General features: G+C 35.6%; 1 protein-coding gene across 2 annotated transcripts in view; it reads left to right on the top strand.

Moving 5' to 3' along the window:
• Positions 1 to 17,169, top strand: part of TMEM170B (transmembrane protein 170B) — a 68,499-nt gene that overhangs the window by 23,594 nt on the left and 27,736 nt on the right. Inside the window, exon 3 of one of the 2 annotated variants that reach the window (XM_037011194.2) lies at positions 3,475 to 11,123. The exons of the other annotated variant lie outside the window; for it this stretch is intronic. Coding sequence (XP_036867089.1) covers positions 3,475 to 3,605 — 131 coding nt within the window. The 3' untranslated portion in view covers positions 3,606 to 11,123. Of the gene's footprint in view, positions 1 to 3,474; positions 11,124 to 17,169 lie in introns of those variants that run through there. 2 annotated transcript variants of the gene reach the window in all.

The following is a 17,169-nucleotide window of genomic DNA, read 5'->3' as shown; positions in this document are numbered from 1 at the left end:
TTCTTTTTTTAAATTTGTCTCCCCTCCTCATTGTAGGCTTGAAGGTCTTGTCCTCTGTTCTTTGAATGAGTGTAAAGAAAAGTGGGTTATTTAGTAGTTTTGCTTGTTTTTCCTCAAACAGGAGGCTTTTCCAAGCTGAAATCCATTTTATCCTTAGTAGAACAGTTAAGTACTTAATAAAGAAGTCAGCATATTTGGAAAAGAAGATGATAGCGAAGTGAAAATGTTTCAGTGCTCCTCTGTTCTTTAAAACTCTGCTCTCCTTTCCTCTCACTTTGTCTGTCAGTGCTTTTCCAGGGCTCCTGACCTCCAGTTAAATTCCAAACCCGTATGGATGCTGTTCCAAACACTGATTTTCTCGGTTCTCTACCTTGGGCCAGAGACCCCAACCCTGACACTTCAAAGGAACAAAAATAAATATGAGCACCATGTCTTTCTTAGCCACACAGAAAACACTTGACATTGGACATACACACCATTTTTTCTTTTCAACAAGCATTTCTGCCTAGCTTAAAGTATATTTATTCCCTGCTCTTTTAAATCAAGGGTTGTAGTGAACTTTATCATTCCATACAAATATTTTTGTTTGCACAATAGGGTTGAAAAATATTCTTGCCTTAAAAGAGTTTCTTAGAATTGTAGGGAAGTTTAGGCAAGTTGGTATGGAAATTTTTAGGTTTTTTAAGTTTGTTTTAATTATGTAATTAATATATGGCTGCATATAGTCTCCATCTAAAACTTAAAACATTTTAAGGATGAGGAAAAGGACTCTTGGCTAGCACTCTCAAACCAGTGTTCTTCTCATATGTAATAGTAGTTTAAGTTTGGTGTGTATCACCAGATTTTTATTTAGGTATTACATTCATTCATACTGCATATATACATGCTTATTCAAATGCACACATGCATATGGGTGGATATCCTAGTAAAGGATATATTGTTTTATGTTTTCTTCTTCTTTGTTGCACAAATGATATATCTTAAGTTCTTTATATATTCATGTAAATTTTTCTTTTGAAATAATATGGGTTCCATATATGGACTTGGTATAATTTAGCCTATTCCTGACTAATGGATATTGGGGTTAGCTTTTGATTTTGTGGGTATCTTTGCTATTACAAAAAACACTGCATTGTTTATAATATGTGTGCTTATGAAGGTATATGTGTGCGTCTGTATTCTGGATACTTATAACCAGTTTGTTATATGTATAGCAAATATTTTTCTAGTCTGTCCCTTGTAATCAAAGCTTTATGGTTTTTGCTCCTTTTTTGCGTGGTTGTAAGCAGTCCTTTTTTCCTAAGATCATAAAAATAGTCTCTTACATTTTAGAGTTTACATTCATAGTTTTGTATTTAACATTTAGTTCTTTAACCCATTAGAAATTTATTTGGGGGAATAGTGTACAGTAGGGACCTAAACGTTTTTCTTCCAAATGGTTACCAACTGTTTCAACGCTATTTCTTGAACGGTGAGTCACTGATTAGAAATACCTTTGTCATTTACTACCGCAACAACTACAACCCAAACTTTGGAGTACACATGAGGACCAGACACTGTTCTAAACACTTTCCAAGTTGTTATCTCTTAATCTTCACACCCACCAGTTTGCAGTTGAGGATATATGGCACAGAGAGGTTAAATGATTGCTCAGTGTAACACAGCTGCTAAGGCATAGAGCTTGAATTTTAATCCACAAGTCTAGCTCCAAAAATCATGCTCTTAATCTTATATAAGCAGGAGATGTTTGAATTGACAGATTTGTTTGCCATTTCTAGGTAGCCTGAACTAGTAATTGCTTAGATTTTCCATTTTCTTGGGTCATTGTTGAAAACTTAGGCCTGAAGAGATAGTGGCCAAATTGTGCATTGTTTTTTTTTAAAATAGAAGATGGTCATGAAAATCTAGGGTAAATCCAAATAAAAATGGAGCATTTCTCAGGTTTATTTTATACATCATTTCTGATAGTAAGGCATATGATTTTAAAAACATATTAAGGATATTTGTCCAATTCAAAAATTTGAGGATATGACCAACTGTGCTAGTAAAGTTTATTACTTAAGTTAATATTGGTGCCATTAGAAATTTTATTTAATATTGAAATGATTATTGTCTCCTTGATTATTTTCTGAATTCCTGGTTCTCTTTTTCACTTGGTATAATCAAATGTAAAATGACAGAAAGCTCTGGAGATTTATAGCCAGACTAACCTGAATTGAAACTCCAGTTTTTGTAGTTACTGAATTTTCTTGGGCTAGTAATTCAGTCTCTCCAAACCTCCATTTTTTCATCTTTAAATTAGATAATAATACTCGGGAGTGGTATGATACTTAAGTAAGATAATATTTGTGAAGTTCCTGGCAGGATACATAGTATGAAATAAATAGTATACATCTTGATTTCCTTAAAAAATATGTATGTGAAAGCCTTTGGCTTAGATTAATCATTTTCTTTTTCCATTTATACCTCTTACACAGAAATCATTTTTATTTGGGAGATTTTAAGAGAACTATAGAATTCTTAGCTAATTTTTGTGAATACATTATATCTCAAATAAATGTCAATTCAGTGTCTTCAAGTAACTTATTTCTGTTCTTATTTCTTATTTGACCATTCTACGATATGCAGACAGTTTTTCTAGGAAAGGTTTTAAGCCCATCTCAATCTGTGAGATGGCATATTATAATTTAATTGTTTCCTCCTTTAAGATTTCTGAATGCACTTCTAAAATCACTTAGATACTACATCATTATGTATACTATATTAGTAAGATGAAGTGATGAATCACAGAAGCTCGTATAATTGAGATTCTCTCATTCTCAGAAGTGTGTATTATCTAGAACATTTTTCCTAAAATAGAGGTCAGGTTCAGCCTTCATTTTTATTAGATGTAAAGATACTAGTTTCCAAATAACTACAGGTGTATGCTTTATGAAAAAAACTCAGTAGACTTTTATATGGTAGATTGTGAAATGTATTAGTCAAATATTATGCTTTATATTTAAGAATTCATTTTTTTGAAAGATTCCTTTAATATAAAAACTTTCTTGAATAATTTAGAAGTAACATTAACTTGTGTAGTTTTTTTCTGTTTTATCATTTCTAATTATCAATATATTGTGTTGTATGGTTTTGAAAATGCTGATGAGGTCTGGCCAATGAAATTCCCATGTGAAAGATTGTAGTAATGAATTCTTTATTTTTTATGAGCATACTGTGGTGGTCAGGTAAACAGCATGTACCATAAGTATGCATTTTGTGGTTGAATAGAGAAGCCTGTTTTTCTACTAAATGGGTAATGAACAGTGGAATGTAAAGTGTAACTTTTATCAGTCACATGGAAATTCTTGGATAGAAAATCTGTAAAATGAGAATGATCATTGACCTCCTCTGTTTTGTTAAAATGAAAAGAGGCCAGAAGTTGCAACTATGCATGTTATCAAATGTGTGAGCGCGCTGTTTGTTCTCACCTAGGTGCGGCAGTAGCTGGCATTTACAGAGTGGCAGGGAAGAACATGGCCCCTTTGGAAGCGCTGGTATGGGGCGTCGGACAGACCGTACTGACATTAATCATCTCCTTTTCAAGGATCCTCGCCACGCTTTGAGGTTTCTCTGGAAATGTCTTACTTCACTTAAGGAAACAGATGTACAGATTCTCTGACAAAGGCATCGTAAACAAGTGGGGATGAAATTGTACAAGGTGGAAGGAGCAGGTCAAAACGTGAGGCCTGGAGCTGTGTGGGAAGACTGCCCTCTGGTGTTCACGTGATTGCACTACCGCACCGCACCTTACGTGCCTTGTCCCAGGCAAGGCGCTTTACACTATGTGAAGCCACAAGACAAGGCACCTTGTTCAGCTGCCAATCAGGTTAACATTGGTGTTGAATCATCGTTCTTAACAGTGTTGTGTTAAGTTACAGGGACGTTTTGAGGAATTGATAAATGTGCCAAACTTTCTTTTTTTAACGTGGATCATGTAACAGTTTCCCAGTGTAGGTGTAGATGAGTGCTGTGAATATATCTGACATGAATTCAGGTAATGCAGTGAGAGTTTGTGTTGTAATGCTCACTCCCGTATGAGTGCTGAATACTGAATCATTTAACATGAGATAAATTATTTGATTTTAAATGTTGAACATTTCTGGGATTTAGGGCTTTAATATGTTTAGGCATTATTGTTATATTTATGTGGAAAATAATGCTTCATGGAAAACTAGCTAAACTCTCTGAAGGACTCAAAGTAGGTCTATAGGGTACATCCTTTCCACTCACTTAAATAACACTCTTTAATAGTTTCCCTCATGCATAAATGTGCTATTCATACGAATCCAAAACTTGATGGGTCACACACATTGATGGTAGTTTGTGTGTAATAAATTAGAATTTAAGGATTTTCTTATAAACTATAAGAAGAGAAGTCTGAAATGCATGTTGCATTCTTTGACCCTTCTAGAAAAAGTTTTTGCCATGTATCTCATGGAGAGAACATCTTTATAACTAGTGTCTCTGTGGTAATTATATTACTTGTCACATGTATCTTGATTTTTGACGAAATGTGAACAACTTTTGCTCTGGAGTAAAAACTCTATTGAAAGAGTGGCCTAAATTAGGCTGTGAAAACAAAAAGCCTCATTTGTAGATAAGTAACAAGCAAGTTATATAAGAGGAATATCTTACTATCTTACTCTGAGTATGTGGTAGCATCATAACTTTACTAAATAAAAATTGGGGAATATAGCAAGTAATTTTAAAATTTAGCAGTTAATCTCAGCATACCAGTACAGTACTGAACCGATATTTGGGTGATCCATTTCAGTTGTTCAGTTCTTGATTTATGCTGTTATTAGAGTTTGCTAGAATCTGTGATGACATTTCTTAGAATTAAAAAGTCCTTAGTATAAAACATTTTAAGAGGTTTTTGGCAATACATAACTGCTTTTAAGAGCACAGGAGATAAAGGAGACACAGAACCTGGTTCAATTTGTCTCCTGAGATTTTTTAATACCAGGTACAATTACAAATATGCTAATTCAAAAGAAAAGCCACAGCAAAAAATATGAAGTTAAGGATGATCTAAAATATAATGTGCACATTCTAGCCTCACTATTCAATAGCCCAATTAGTAAAATGTAGGTTTCTGTTAGGTCCCATTCCAATTTAAGGCCTTTGTTGGTCATGCCACTTTTTCTCTACCAAAAATGAATATGTTAACATACGAATATAGGAATATATAAGCAACTCAACTACGAAGAGTTGGGGGTGTACTTTTACCAGTATAGAAACTGATTTTGGGGGTTTATAAACACTACAGCTTAGACTTTTTTTTTAAAACCCAATGATCAACTTAGCATTCTTAGAGATATTCGAACTAAATCTTAAAATTAATTCTTTTGTATTATTGTCATGTGTTCTTTATATTCCTGATGTTTTTTTCAAATTAAATTTAATCATAAGTTTTCCAAGCCAATTTGCTTTCTTTTCTGTCAGACTTGAATTTTGTTCTTCCTTTCTACCTATCTATTCTTTTGTATCAATTGATAAAATTGGCTATTCTATCAATAATGGAAAGCATTCATATTGTTTGAGAGGCGTTACCAGTAACATGTTGATATGGTTTCAGATCTACAAAATGAGTATTTTAACATATGGTTATTTTATGGTTTAAGAAAGTTATGGTAAGGTAATTTAGAGCACGTGATTCAGAATAGAAAATTAACTAGAAAATAACTTGAACACATTAAGTGTCTGAATGTGGGGACCAAAGAGCTTTAAACCCCTGGTTTTACTCTAGAATGCAAGTACCACTGGATAGTTAATAATTAGCTTGCAGAGTGTCTTGTAACTTTCTCATTATCAAGTTGCTTTATGTTATGAATTTGTGTGTGTGTGTAGTGTGTGCACTTTTAACTTTTGAGAGAGTTTTGGTTTCTTTGCTGCTTTCAGTTTTCTCCATTAGGATTTTGTGCAGCTGTCACTCTTTTGGTATTTTGAAATGCAATTGAATAGTGTGGTTGATGAAACTGTCTTAATAGATATTTCTATGGTGAGATTTTTTTTTTAAGTTAGTGGTTTTCCTATAAAGAAAAGAAACACTTAAATGATGTATATCTACATACCCATATATATCATTATATACATATATATAAAAGCTGCTATATATATGAATATAGTCTAGTTGGAAAGCTTTTGTTCAGTGAACAATTTCATGCTCTAGTGGAGAATTTGAGGAATAAGTTTTTAAAAAAGATTTGAGGATGTTTGAGGTTTTTGAATTTGGGGAAATTTTTCTTGGCTTAGCAGTGCTAGAGACCTTTGTGATAACGACAAAAGCCTTTATTGATGTATTTAGGTTACACCTTCTTAAAATTTTCTTTGTGGCAAAAACAGGAATAACTCAGTTTATACTCCTTTCTTTAAAAATTGTTAATAAGGTATTACTGACAGTGAAATCCATTCCCCAAAGAAGAAATTCCTATATGCCCAAACCAGTTATTATTAAATAAACTGGTTAGAAATGTCCATAGATCCAGGTTAGTCAAGAGGCCTCATCTAAGCTACAAATATTGCTTAAAACCTTTAAATGAAGGCGGTGCGAGTCATCTGTCCCCTGGGATGATTCCGTTGGTTGCTCAGAATGCAGAGTCCCTAAGTGGTGGCTATATTCAGTGCTTGCAGCTTGATTCTTACTTGAGATGTTAATATTTACATTGTTATAGTTTGCTTTCCAGTGTACTTATTAGTATTTGTGGTACAGGTTTCAATGGCTCAACGTGTTGGGGTTTTGTTAGTTCTTTAAGTGAGGAATAAAGAAATGAGCTGCCCTGAATATCATGTGTTTGTTATGTAAGGAACAGGGTAGTTCACAGTCAAAGACTGTTGCTGGAAAAGGTCTTCAGAGAACCTCTAGTTAAGATGAGGGGAGTGGGGCTGCCATGTTAACATGCCCAAGCCAACACTTACACAGTAGCTAACTCAATTTTGTAAACGTGTTTGGTGGGTTTTTATTGGTAAAGTGCTGTACCAAGTATTTTCTATAGTAAGTATAAAGATAACTGAGATGGGAGTCCACCAAGAGCTAATAAGATGGTTTTAAATCCTCAAAAGGTTAGGATAACATTTTTCTTCCTGATTCTAATTAAGAGTTTAAGTCCTAGTTTTTTATTTCTGTTTTTCTGTCCGAATTTGGATTTTCCCAGCTTATCCACTAAATGGAATTTCAGTAGCTGAGATGTCATTGCTGTGAGGCAGTGAAGAGATACTGGAATCTAAGTCAGCAGCATAGATCTGCTTTAGGGTCTGTCATTTGTCAACTTTGTTTATGAATGGCAGTAAATGATCAATATAATAGTCTTTAGAATTTTTTAAAATTACATTTTATAATACCAATTGAATATGTTGTTCTGTAAAATTCACCTATGTTCAGCCATTTCTGTATTTTCCCTACAAAAAATTTAAGAAGGAAACAAAAATGTCTCTTATCCTGTTTCCTTTACCTCCTCTCCACCTGTTTATTTTCAAAATCAGCAGTTATTTATCTAAGAGCACTTTTGGGAGTTGGTGGTAGTGGACAAGGCCAGCGCAAGCAGGTTTAAGTTAGGAGTTGTGTGTTACCACTAGTTAAAACAGGAAAAAGACAAAGGTCGCCAGTATTCACTCCTGTACCCGATCCTGCTTACTCCCCTTGGCTTCACCGAGCCAACATTAGTTGGATCTGCTACATGCAATGTCCTGTCCTTGTCGTAGGGCCAGAAAGTCCCGTCCCTGTGTGCACCTCTCTTCCACACCCTGTCCTTTGGCCTCACGGTGAAGTGTCACTGCTGTGGGAAGACAGACCTGGGCTTCAGTGTCTGCTCAGTTCTTCCTTCCAGGGACCAAAGGTGCTAAGCCCTAGTTACTGTTCTTTGTTCTAAACTGAAAAGGAAATACTGTTCTTTTTAACTTACATCTATTTTATAATTCGAAAAGTAACAAGATGCTAAGAATATTTTCTGAAATAGTCTCTAACTACTTCAGTCTTGCTAGTACACATTTTTCAAAGTCTTAATCAAAATCTCTTCAGAGAGTCATTATTTGTTTTTAAGATGTGAAGAGTGTGGAAAGCTACTGAGGACATTCTAGTAGGTCTTGATTGCAAGTAGGAGTTTGGCAACACTTACTGGGTAATTGGGCAACTTGCTGTTTCTTTTCATAATTGGGTGAGAAGCCCAGTGATTATGGTTACCAGTAATCAGTCTCATAATTCCCCAAACGCCCAGTTCTTTTCATAACAACCTGGAGGGATATTCTCTAGGATAAAAAGGATCTTATTTGATTTAAGATGATGAACTTTTTTAAACACATGGTAGCATTTTGTAGCCGAGGGAAGTTGAAAGGACGAGAGGGAGAAATAGTGCACACAAGCAAAGGTGTGTGCGATGAAGTGCCCTTCATTATGTGAGCATCATTTCCCCTCTGTTAAGGCCGCCCTGTCTGAGTATTTGTGCGTGTGTTTAGGAAATGCTCGGTTTCTTTACATGCATGAGCCATGAAGTGTTCTGAAGCCATATCACATTTGTAGGTGTGTGGTGTATGTAGGGTTGCCATCTCTGTTCAGTGCAGGTAGCAGTGTTTTTGAGGAGGTTGCTGAAGTAGTTATCTAAAAATGTATCTTTGAATTTGGGGGAAGTAATGTTTAATATACAAAGTAATTTAAGTAAATGTGTAGATATAGCAGTTAATACTTCATTAAATTAGTGGAAACACCGGAATTTCTGAGTGAACTGAGCTATGAACTTTAACTATCTTCTCTCTCCCCTGAGTTTAGGGGACTCATTTTTATATCCATTGCGTTCATTGAACATATGTTGAACTTACATAATAACCCTTTCTTGGTTTTGAGAACTAATTTAGCAGTTTCTTAAAAACCTCCCTCCCCCTGCCGTACAGATGTCATATGTTACAGTTTAAACAGATGCATAGTTTGTTGACAGAATTGGTGCTGGTTTAGAAGAGAATGTTCTTAACACCTTATGTTTACGCAGCTATAATCTTACTGAAAAGTAAATACTGTAGCAAGTCAAGAAAGCATGAACCTCTAAACATGTTTTTTTAGATTATATACTGTACCCATGTAGATCTCACCTCAATGGTGACATGATTGTCCCCTCTGGGGAAATATATTTAGGTATGTAAGTGAAACTGGAAAGCAGTGTAACATAAATGTACAGAAGGAGGAACTGTAATGCCCAATCATCGTAACTATTATACTTTTTGTCCTCAATGTGCTACATATTGGTAATTCTAAAAATCATTGCTTTGTATAGAGCCCTGTGTAAGTGAATGTTAACTTGGTAGTACTACTGAGGATGAACAGTGTTCTTTATTTTTAAATTAAAGTATTTGCACATCACCATTAAGTATCTTTGGGAAGGAACGTTTTAGATTTTTCCCCATAGAAAGCAAAGTAGAAGCACTTGTTTGTATAGTAATTTAAAATTGTTTACTTTAAATGCTGGATGAATTGGTATTCTAATTGTTGATATTTTCTTAGTATTTGTTATGTTGGATGCATTTACAGTGGAGAAGTTTAAAAATTTTTGGCCCTTCCCTCAATACACACACACACAGACACAGACACACACACACAGACACACACACACACACACACACACACACACACACAGGCATGAGCTCTACACATTGAGATGAACAATATAAAATTCCACAGTATTTTTCATTTTAGTAATGTAACTTGATAAAATTCATATAATTCTACCATAAAGCATTAACTGTAGTCATTCTAGGATAAGGGAATCAACACTAACTTAAAGGTAACCAACTAAAATGTCTTTAAATAGCAAAAATACAGTTTACCTGGTAGGTATTAAAAACTCACTTTCAAATTATGTTAACTCTCAAACCACTATGAATCATTTAGTAAATCACAGTACAGTTTTCAAAAGCTAAATGATGCCTTAGTGCCTTGGAAGTTAAGATACTTTTGCAAAGTGAATTTTAGTGAGATTCAGAATTGGTGTGCCTTCAATTTGGGAATGAAGTAATTGAATTAACTCCTTACAGTTTAAGAAGAATCAGTTATTTTTACCATTGACCATGACAGATGACAGCTACTTCCATTACATTTTCATGAAGTGGTATTTGTCTCTATTTTTCTTTTCCAAGTAAGTTTGAAATGGGGAAAAAATGTAGTCAAGGCAATTAAGTGTGGGATTTTAAAATTTAGTTTGGTTGTAAACTAGAGATTCTAGTGTGAAACAGTTTTCTATTGTAGTACAAGGGCAGACACTTTATGTAACCTTTAGGAATATGTTTATCATCAGGGATTTATTTTTACTCTAGAAATACTTAATGTACTGTGAAGCTTAATAAAGACAGGAATAAAAGACATTGGAGGGACAATGCACAAAACAAAGGCATATGTGATGAAGGACCTTATGTGAACAGTTTCCCCCTTCTGTTAAGACTATAAATTACTCTGTATGAGTATGTGTGCTGCATGTTTACATAATACAGTTTAATTTTAAAGAATTATTTAAAAATCTATGTTTATGTATAATACCTAACAAGCTGTAAATATTGTATACTATTGATTTTTAATTTTATATAAGCAATTTTTTATTTCCCAATTCATGTACAAATCTCACTGTGTATATAGCATAATTTCCTGGATAAGACAGATTTTGCAGTGAATTTTAATTATTTTAATTGCAGTAGCATCAGGTTAGCCTTAGAGATATTGATCTTTATTTTAAATTAGTTTTCATCACTCATTTTCTTCAAAGGGCAGCAATAAACTTACACATGTTATTTTTGATTCTCAAAAGTTGGTCTGCAAAGACAGGTTCTAGGTTCCAATTCATTGCTTTAAAGAAAAGATGCACAATTAGTATCATCTGCTGTCTAATCACAGGACCATTTCTGAGGTCCGCGTGTCTCTCCTTGTAATATACAGGGTGAATTCTTTCCTGCTACACACAAAAACAGTGGTTGAAAGGGAATCCAGCACTTAAATGTCATTACACAAAATTTATTCGATTAAAAATTTGTAATATACAGTATTTTAATAAAGTTTCTGTATTCAATTTCATGCACTTATCTATAAATAAACCTGTCTTTAAAAGCTTTATGGGTGTTTGACTCTTGACATATCTTTTCAACTCATTTACTCAGACTTGAATGTTTTCTGCCACCCTTTGTCAGTTTTTCTGGGCCAGTTTCACATGCAGGTTTTGGGGGATGTGCTGAAAAAGATAAGAAGTTTGAAAGACAATCATGGCCTATTTTATGGTTTTACCTAGAACCAGTTCCAGGCGACATAAACATCTAATTCTAAGAGTTATTTTTTTTAAAGCATGCTGTCATTTTTAATAATAAATGACTAACATTTATTGAGTGCTTATTATCTGTTAGACACTTTATATGTAGTCTTTAACCCTTGTGGTAATCCTTTAAGTTAAGTGAATTACTAAAGATTACCAAAGTAATCCTTCACTTCACAGATGAATCATTGAGGTTCAGGGAAAGTGACATTTCTCAAGGTCGCACAGCTCATAATGTTGAGCTGGGGTTTTCTTACTCTGTTACCTGTGATCTTTTTACCATGTTGGTTGCTTCCAAGTATTCTGGGGCTCTTTCCTATAATGAAGCACGATCTCATTATGGACACCAGATGGCATTACGGAGATTTGAAAAATTATCAACTCAGGATTTGTATTGTCAAATGCATGCATATTTTGACTTTTTGTTAGGGATTTCTGAAGGATGGTGCTACGTACCAACTAGGCTCAACTAGTCTTCTGCCTGAAAAGAGACTGGGACTGATAACAGCCAGTCACTAATTCTTACAAACTCTGCTAGATAAAAACTAGCTCTGCTTTAAACTTGTGCAGGCAAAATGGAAGTAAATGTTTTTTCACATACAGACATATTATTTCATGTAATTACTAGTTGAAGCATATCTTTTCATTCAACCATAAGAATTAAAAATTATTAAATGTTTCCTTCCTGACCACCAGTCCTAAAAATTTCTTGAACAAAATATATAAATCTTTTGAGATTAAAAAATTAACTTTTAATTCTATTACCTTTGGCTATTGAAGTAACATTTTAATAATTTTTTAAATATGGAAACTATCTTTGGGTATTTTGAGTTACTGAACATTGAAAGAAACATTGAATTTCAGATTTATTGGCACCTCTGTAGAACAAAGCTAGAGGAGAAGGTAATAAAGAAAGATGTTCAGGTCTGCTACTGATCTTTATGATGGAGAATGAGTCTTAGACTTGGTGGAGGAAGAATATCTCAGACTCTCTGAATGTACTTATGTCATTTATTTTTTGAAGTTGAACCCTTGTTAATTCATATAGTGGTACCTAAAGTATAGGATCAGAGGAAAGTAAAAAGGACCTATGGCAGATCTTTGAGGAGTAGAATTTGGATTCTCCCCCAGCTTCTCATGGAATCTTAAAGAGCAATCTATCCCATTCCACTGTTCCTATTTATCTGCCCTTATATTTCCATTATTCATTATCATCAGGCCTTTTTCTTTTGGCCAATTATATGAACATTCTTCAGGCTCAGAAAGGTCCAGGGACTGATCCGCAGAATGAATTCCATCAGGTGGTTTTCTTGCAAAGCAAGAGTTTCATCACTAGATGGTGCAATGGTTCTATTTTATTTTTCTCCTTGCCTCTGGCTTCTTTTAGACTCATTTCCATATGATACATCTAATGGTAATTTTTCCTAGTAAAAATACATGTGTAGAAATTAAATACAAGAAAAATCAAGAGTTGCTGCATGTTATCACTAACAAATCTAACTTTTCAAAGAATGTTAAGATACAGTGTTTGAGGTTATTCACAAAACAGAAAATCACTTTAATTATATGATTTTGGTAAGTCATTGATCTGGACCTTGAATTTTTCTTAGATTTGTCATTCCAACTCTTAATGCATAATGGTTTTTATCTAATTTAATAGTCTATACTTCAATGACATTTAGTTAGTGGGAAAACACCAACATAACACTGAATCATGAGACTTGGTTTTAAATTTCTGCTCTACCATTTAGTATTTGAACTTGGCCAGGTAATTTTACTTCTGTGACCTTCAGTTTTCCCACCAGTAAAGGGGGTTGCATCTCATGTTGCATGTAGTGAGTGCTTAGCAAGAGTCCTCCCATTGACTTCTTCCCCTAGTGTATTGTATGCACACAGAATGATAATGTAGTTCTAGACTTTGCCATGAGTTGTGGTAGTAAGCTCGCATATATCTCTATTTCAAAGTCAAAGTCAGATTCTGTTTCCATACAGTGCACAGTGCATTTTTTAAGAATATTTGTTCAGGTTTAAACTGTCCCATTGAACTTTGGCAGCTAAGTCTGCTGAGGGGGATTTTCAGAAACATACCTCAGTGGAAAAGAGCCTGGTTAGAAAACACAGCGGATAAACGCTCAGCAAGCAAATTCCTTGCATTCTCTAAACTGAATACGTACAAGATGAGGAAGCCAAAGCAGCCAACATAAATGAAAGCCCCTGAGAGATGGCCGTGACTCACCTGTCAGCTGTGCGCAAAGCCATCAACCACCTCAGATCCTGTTGCAAAATGGGCTTCTTGGCTTTGTTTATTGTTCTGCAGAGACATCCTATAGTTCAAGCCCAGGAAAGTGTTGGTCTTTTCAGCTGCACTTTCTGACATTTAAAAGCACAAACTTCATGACAGAGCATGGTCTGTAGTAGCCGTGTGGACAAATGCCCATGCACGCAGGGTCCTAAAGCAATCAGGACTGAACACGAGAAACCAGAAAAGGAACCAAACAGGTTTTCATAAAATGATACCTCTCCTGTTCCTTTTGCTTATTTTTTTTTGTGTGGGAATTAGTGCTGTTGGGTGACTCCAAGATGTGATACAAGAAGATGCTTGTTATCTTTGACGTGGAAAATAGGAGAAGGTAGAGATGGGTAGAGATGTTGTTGTAGGGCTAAGGGAACAATTTTGAGAGACTTAGGGCTTTTGAAGCCCTGTGCACATTGACTGAGAAGAGATCAAATGTGGGTCTTCTCCCTGGTTTTGACCACTTATGTACAAGACCTCATATGAGAATCTCTCTATGCCAATTTCTTTTACGATAAACATGGAAATAGATTAGCTCCTTTGTCTTCTCTTAAATGAAACTTTCAATGGGACAACATCCATATAGGTCCGTTACTCTTGGACTTTCCTAGATCCAGACCAGTTTGCCTCTTGAACTTGACACTTGCCATATCCATTTAGTTCTAAGATTAGTCCATCTTTAGATTCCTTATTTGAAGCTTGTTTAACTTGGACACATTTTGCAAAGTGAATGAGAAAGAATAAAAATTTCAAATCTATAAATTAAAACTTTTGTTGGTTTCTTTTCCACAGGTATCTGGAAGAAATATGTGAAGCCTGTTATTGATAAGGGTAATCCTTGTAATAATGTTGGTATTCACTTTAACTCTCAAACTATTTTCACATCTATGACCTCATTTTATCTTCACAATTTGCTCTTATTTGGGGGAAAGTTGAAATACAGGTCCTTTAATAGACCTGGGAGCTGTTGAAACAAGTGCTAATAATAAGAGCAGACTTGAAATGGCCCTGGCAGCCTAGTTGCCTGCACAGGTAATCCTCAGAGACCTGAGAGCTCCCCTGGGAAGCTGAGTGCTTCCTGGGTAATCCATGACGAGCTCATTCTCTTGCCACAGTGCTTTGGCTCAAGACTTTTTAAGAAAGGAATTAAAAAGGCCCAAATGTGTTCCAGTGAGATCTTAGCGGGGAGTCAGCTATCAGGAATACCTTAACTGTGATGGACAGCCTCATTCTAAGAGTCATAAGCTAGTGCCAGGAGAATGCTTGTATCAGTAAAGTGCCACCATATTTAATGAAGGTTCTCCAAGAGTTAGCCTAATTCTTTTAAGCAGATTATTTCTTTCATAAATAAAACTGCATGATTTCCAGACTTATTTCACCTTAACTGGTTCAATGCATGCCCTGGACAGGAACAGGGCCAAGTCAAATAAAAGCATTTTATGTCTTCCTGGATATTTTGAGCCCAAAACAGATGAAAGCAAAAAGGTGTCATTTTGGTATCACAGAAATGGGAAGTGGTGTTTCAGGGACATCTGTGGATGAGGGCTGGTGGTATGTCAGCTGCAGGCTTGTTGGTTGTGGTGGAAAAATTAAGCAGCATGCTAAGTAACTTCAGGATCAAGATCAAGAAAAAACACATCCACCCGTGACTTCAGGAATCTTTGTGGTATTTGAAACTGTACTGGGGGAATTACTAAAAGTTTGAACTGAAATTTAGATTGCAACAGTATTTCTAAATAAAAACCATCCCAACATGATGTCAACCCCTCCACAGTGGAAGAGACTAGAGGCAGAGATAATAAACTGGCAAATAACCCCAAAAGAATTTCTGCCTGACATTGAAATTTGTGCCACTTTACAAATATCACTTTATATATTAAAGCATTTCTTTCTCAAATGTATAAAAAGTTTACCTTGACTCACCATCTCTGGAAGGGGGAAGAAGAGGTCGAGCGTCAAAGGATTTCTTTACATGCAGAGTAGATAGAGAATTTATAATGGGTCAAATAGGTAACATTTTTTTCAAAACAACAGCACCCAAACTCAACAAAATAAGCCTGGGAAATAGGTTCTGTCACCAAAGTGAGGCTTTTTCCATAAGCTAAAACCAGGACAAACAAGTTGAAAATAACTAAAAATTGTTTAGTTTCTTAAGCAACCATTCAATGTCTTTAATATTAAAAAACAGCAGATACCAGCTTGGAAATGTATCAAATCATTTGATAGGATTCCAGTTTTATGATGTACATCTTAAAGAATTCTATGGTTATCTTGACTGTTACTCATCCAGTCTGGACTCATTCTTTTGTCCAAAGCATGACTCCGGCTTTTAATACAGTAAAAACAGGAAAATAAAATGTCCCAGTCTTAACTCTCTTTAGCCACAATGAAGCATGGGTCAGACTAAATGTAAACAGCATTTATTTAGTGTGTTCCGAAGATCACTAATTGGAAAAGGCTCTTGAGAAAAAGAATTCCCTGGACAAATAAGTTTGATAAAACTTCCCCTCCATATTCCTGCCTAGAGAACTGAAATCCACACAAAGATATTAAAGACTTTGAAAAACTTTGAGATAAAACATCCTACTTGGCTTTGTTTCATGGCCATGAATTCTCTGAAAAATGTCAATGGTAATAAGAGAAATCTTGCTGGCTGAATCTGTGGTCTTCTAGAAGGTATTTCTGAGCATTTTAAACTACTACTGGTACCCCCAACTCAAATATTTCTGGCTCAATCCTACTAAATATCTAATTTTAACCTGAGTTTTTAATCCCCACTTCCCAGTACTGCCCCTCTCTGGCCTTCATTGTATGTTAATAGTCTATTTCCTCATTCTCTGCCTGGGCCCTGGCCTCTGGTACCTTCCCAGCCTCATGATGTCATGTTTGGCAGATCAATGCCAGCAGCTTCCTAACTTGCATGTCTTGTGGGGCTTCCTGGCCCACGCTCCCTGGTGGCATTCGCTATCCGTGGCCCAGGGTCAGGTAAGTTAATCATATTCAATGGGCCGTTCATATCAAATCCAAGGTTACATCTGACAAGTGCCAAATGAGAGCTGCAGAGTCAATGTCACAGCCTTTCAGCAAAGGGAGAGGTGCCTGGGGGCTGGGAAGGTCAGAGACAGCTTCACAGATGACATGGCCCTAGGACAGGCCTTGACAGATATTTCTGAGGGCAGAATGGTGGCCTAGATTGAAGAGGAAAAGTGTAGACATGGATATATCAGGTGCGAACAACAGAAAGCCAGGAGGGGGATCTGAATCTGCAGAATGAGTTACGGCAGGTGAGGCCTGGCAGGTGTGGCTAGAAGGGAAACAGTTGATCCCTAAACTAGCATATGAACTTCAATTTTATCCTACAGGCAGAGGAAAACTACTGACCCTTTTGGAGAAAGAAAAGTACACCTCCATCAGAAATTAGAGGGAAGGTGAGTGATGGGTACTGTGGCCTGCTGTCACATGATTTTCATGTCTGCATCCCAGGTAGTGGAAATGAACAAAGAATGATTGTGGGATTAGGTGGAGGATGAGTCAGAATCCTCCACCTAATCCCACATA

Source organism: Manis javanica, chromosome 16, assembly GCF_040802235.1.
Source record: "Manis javanica isolate MJ-LG chromosome 16, MJ_LKY, whole genome shotgun sequence".
In the NCBI taxonomy this organism is placed as follows: Eukaryota; Metazoa; Chordata; class Mammalia; order Pholidota; family Manidae; genus Manis; species Manis javanica.
This window is presented reverse-complemented; position numbering and strand designations above follow the sequence as displayed.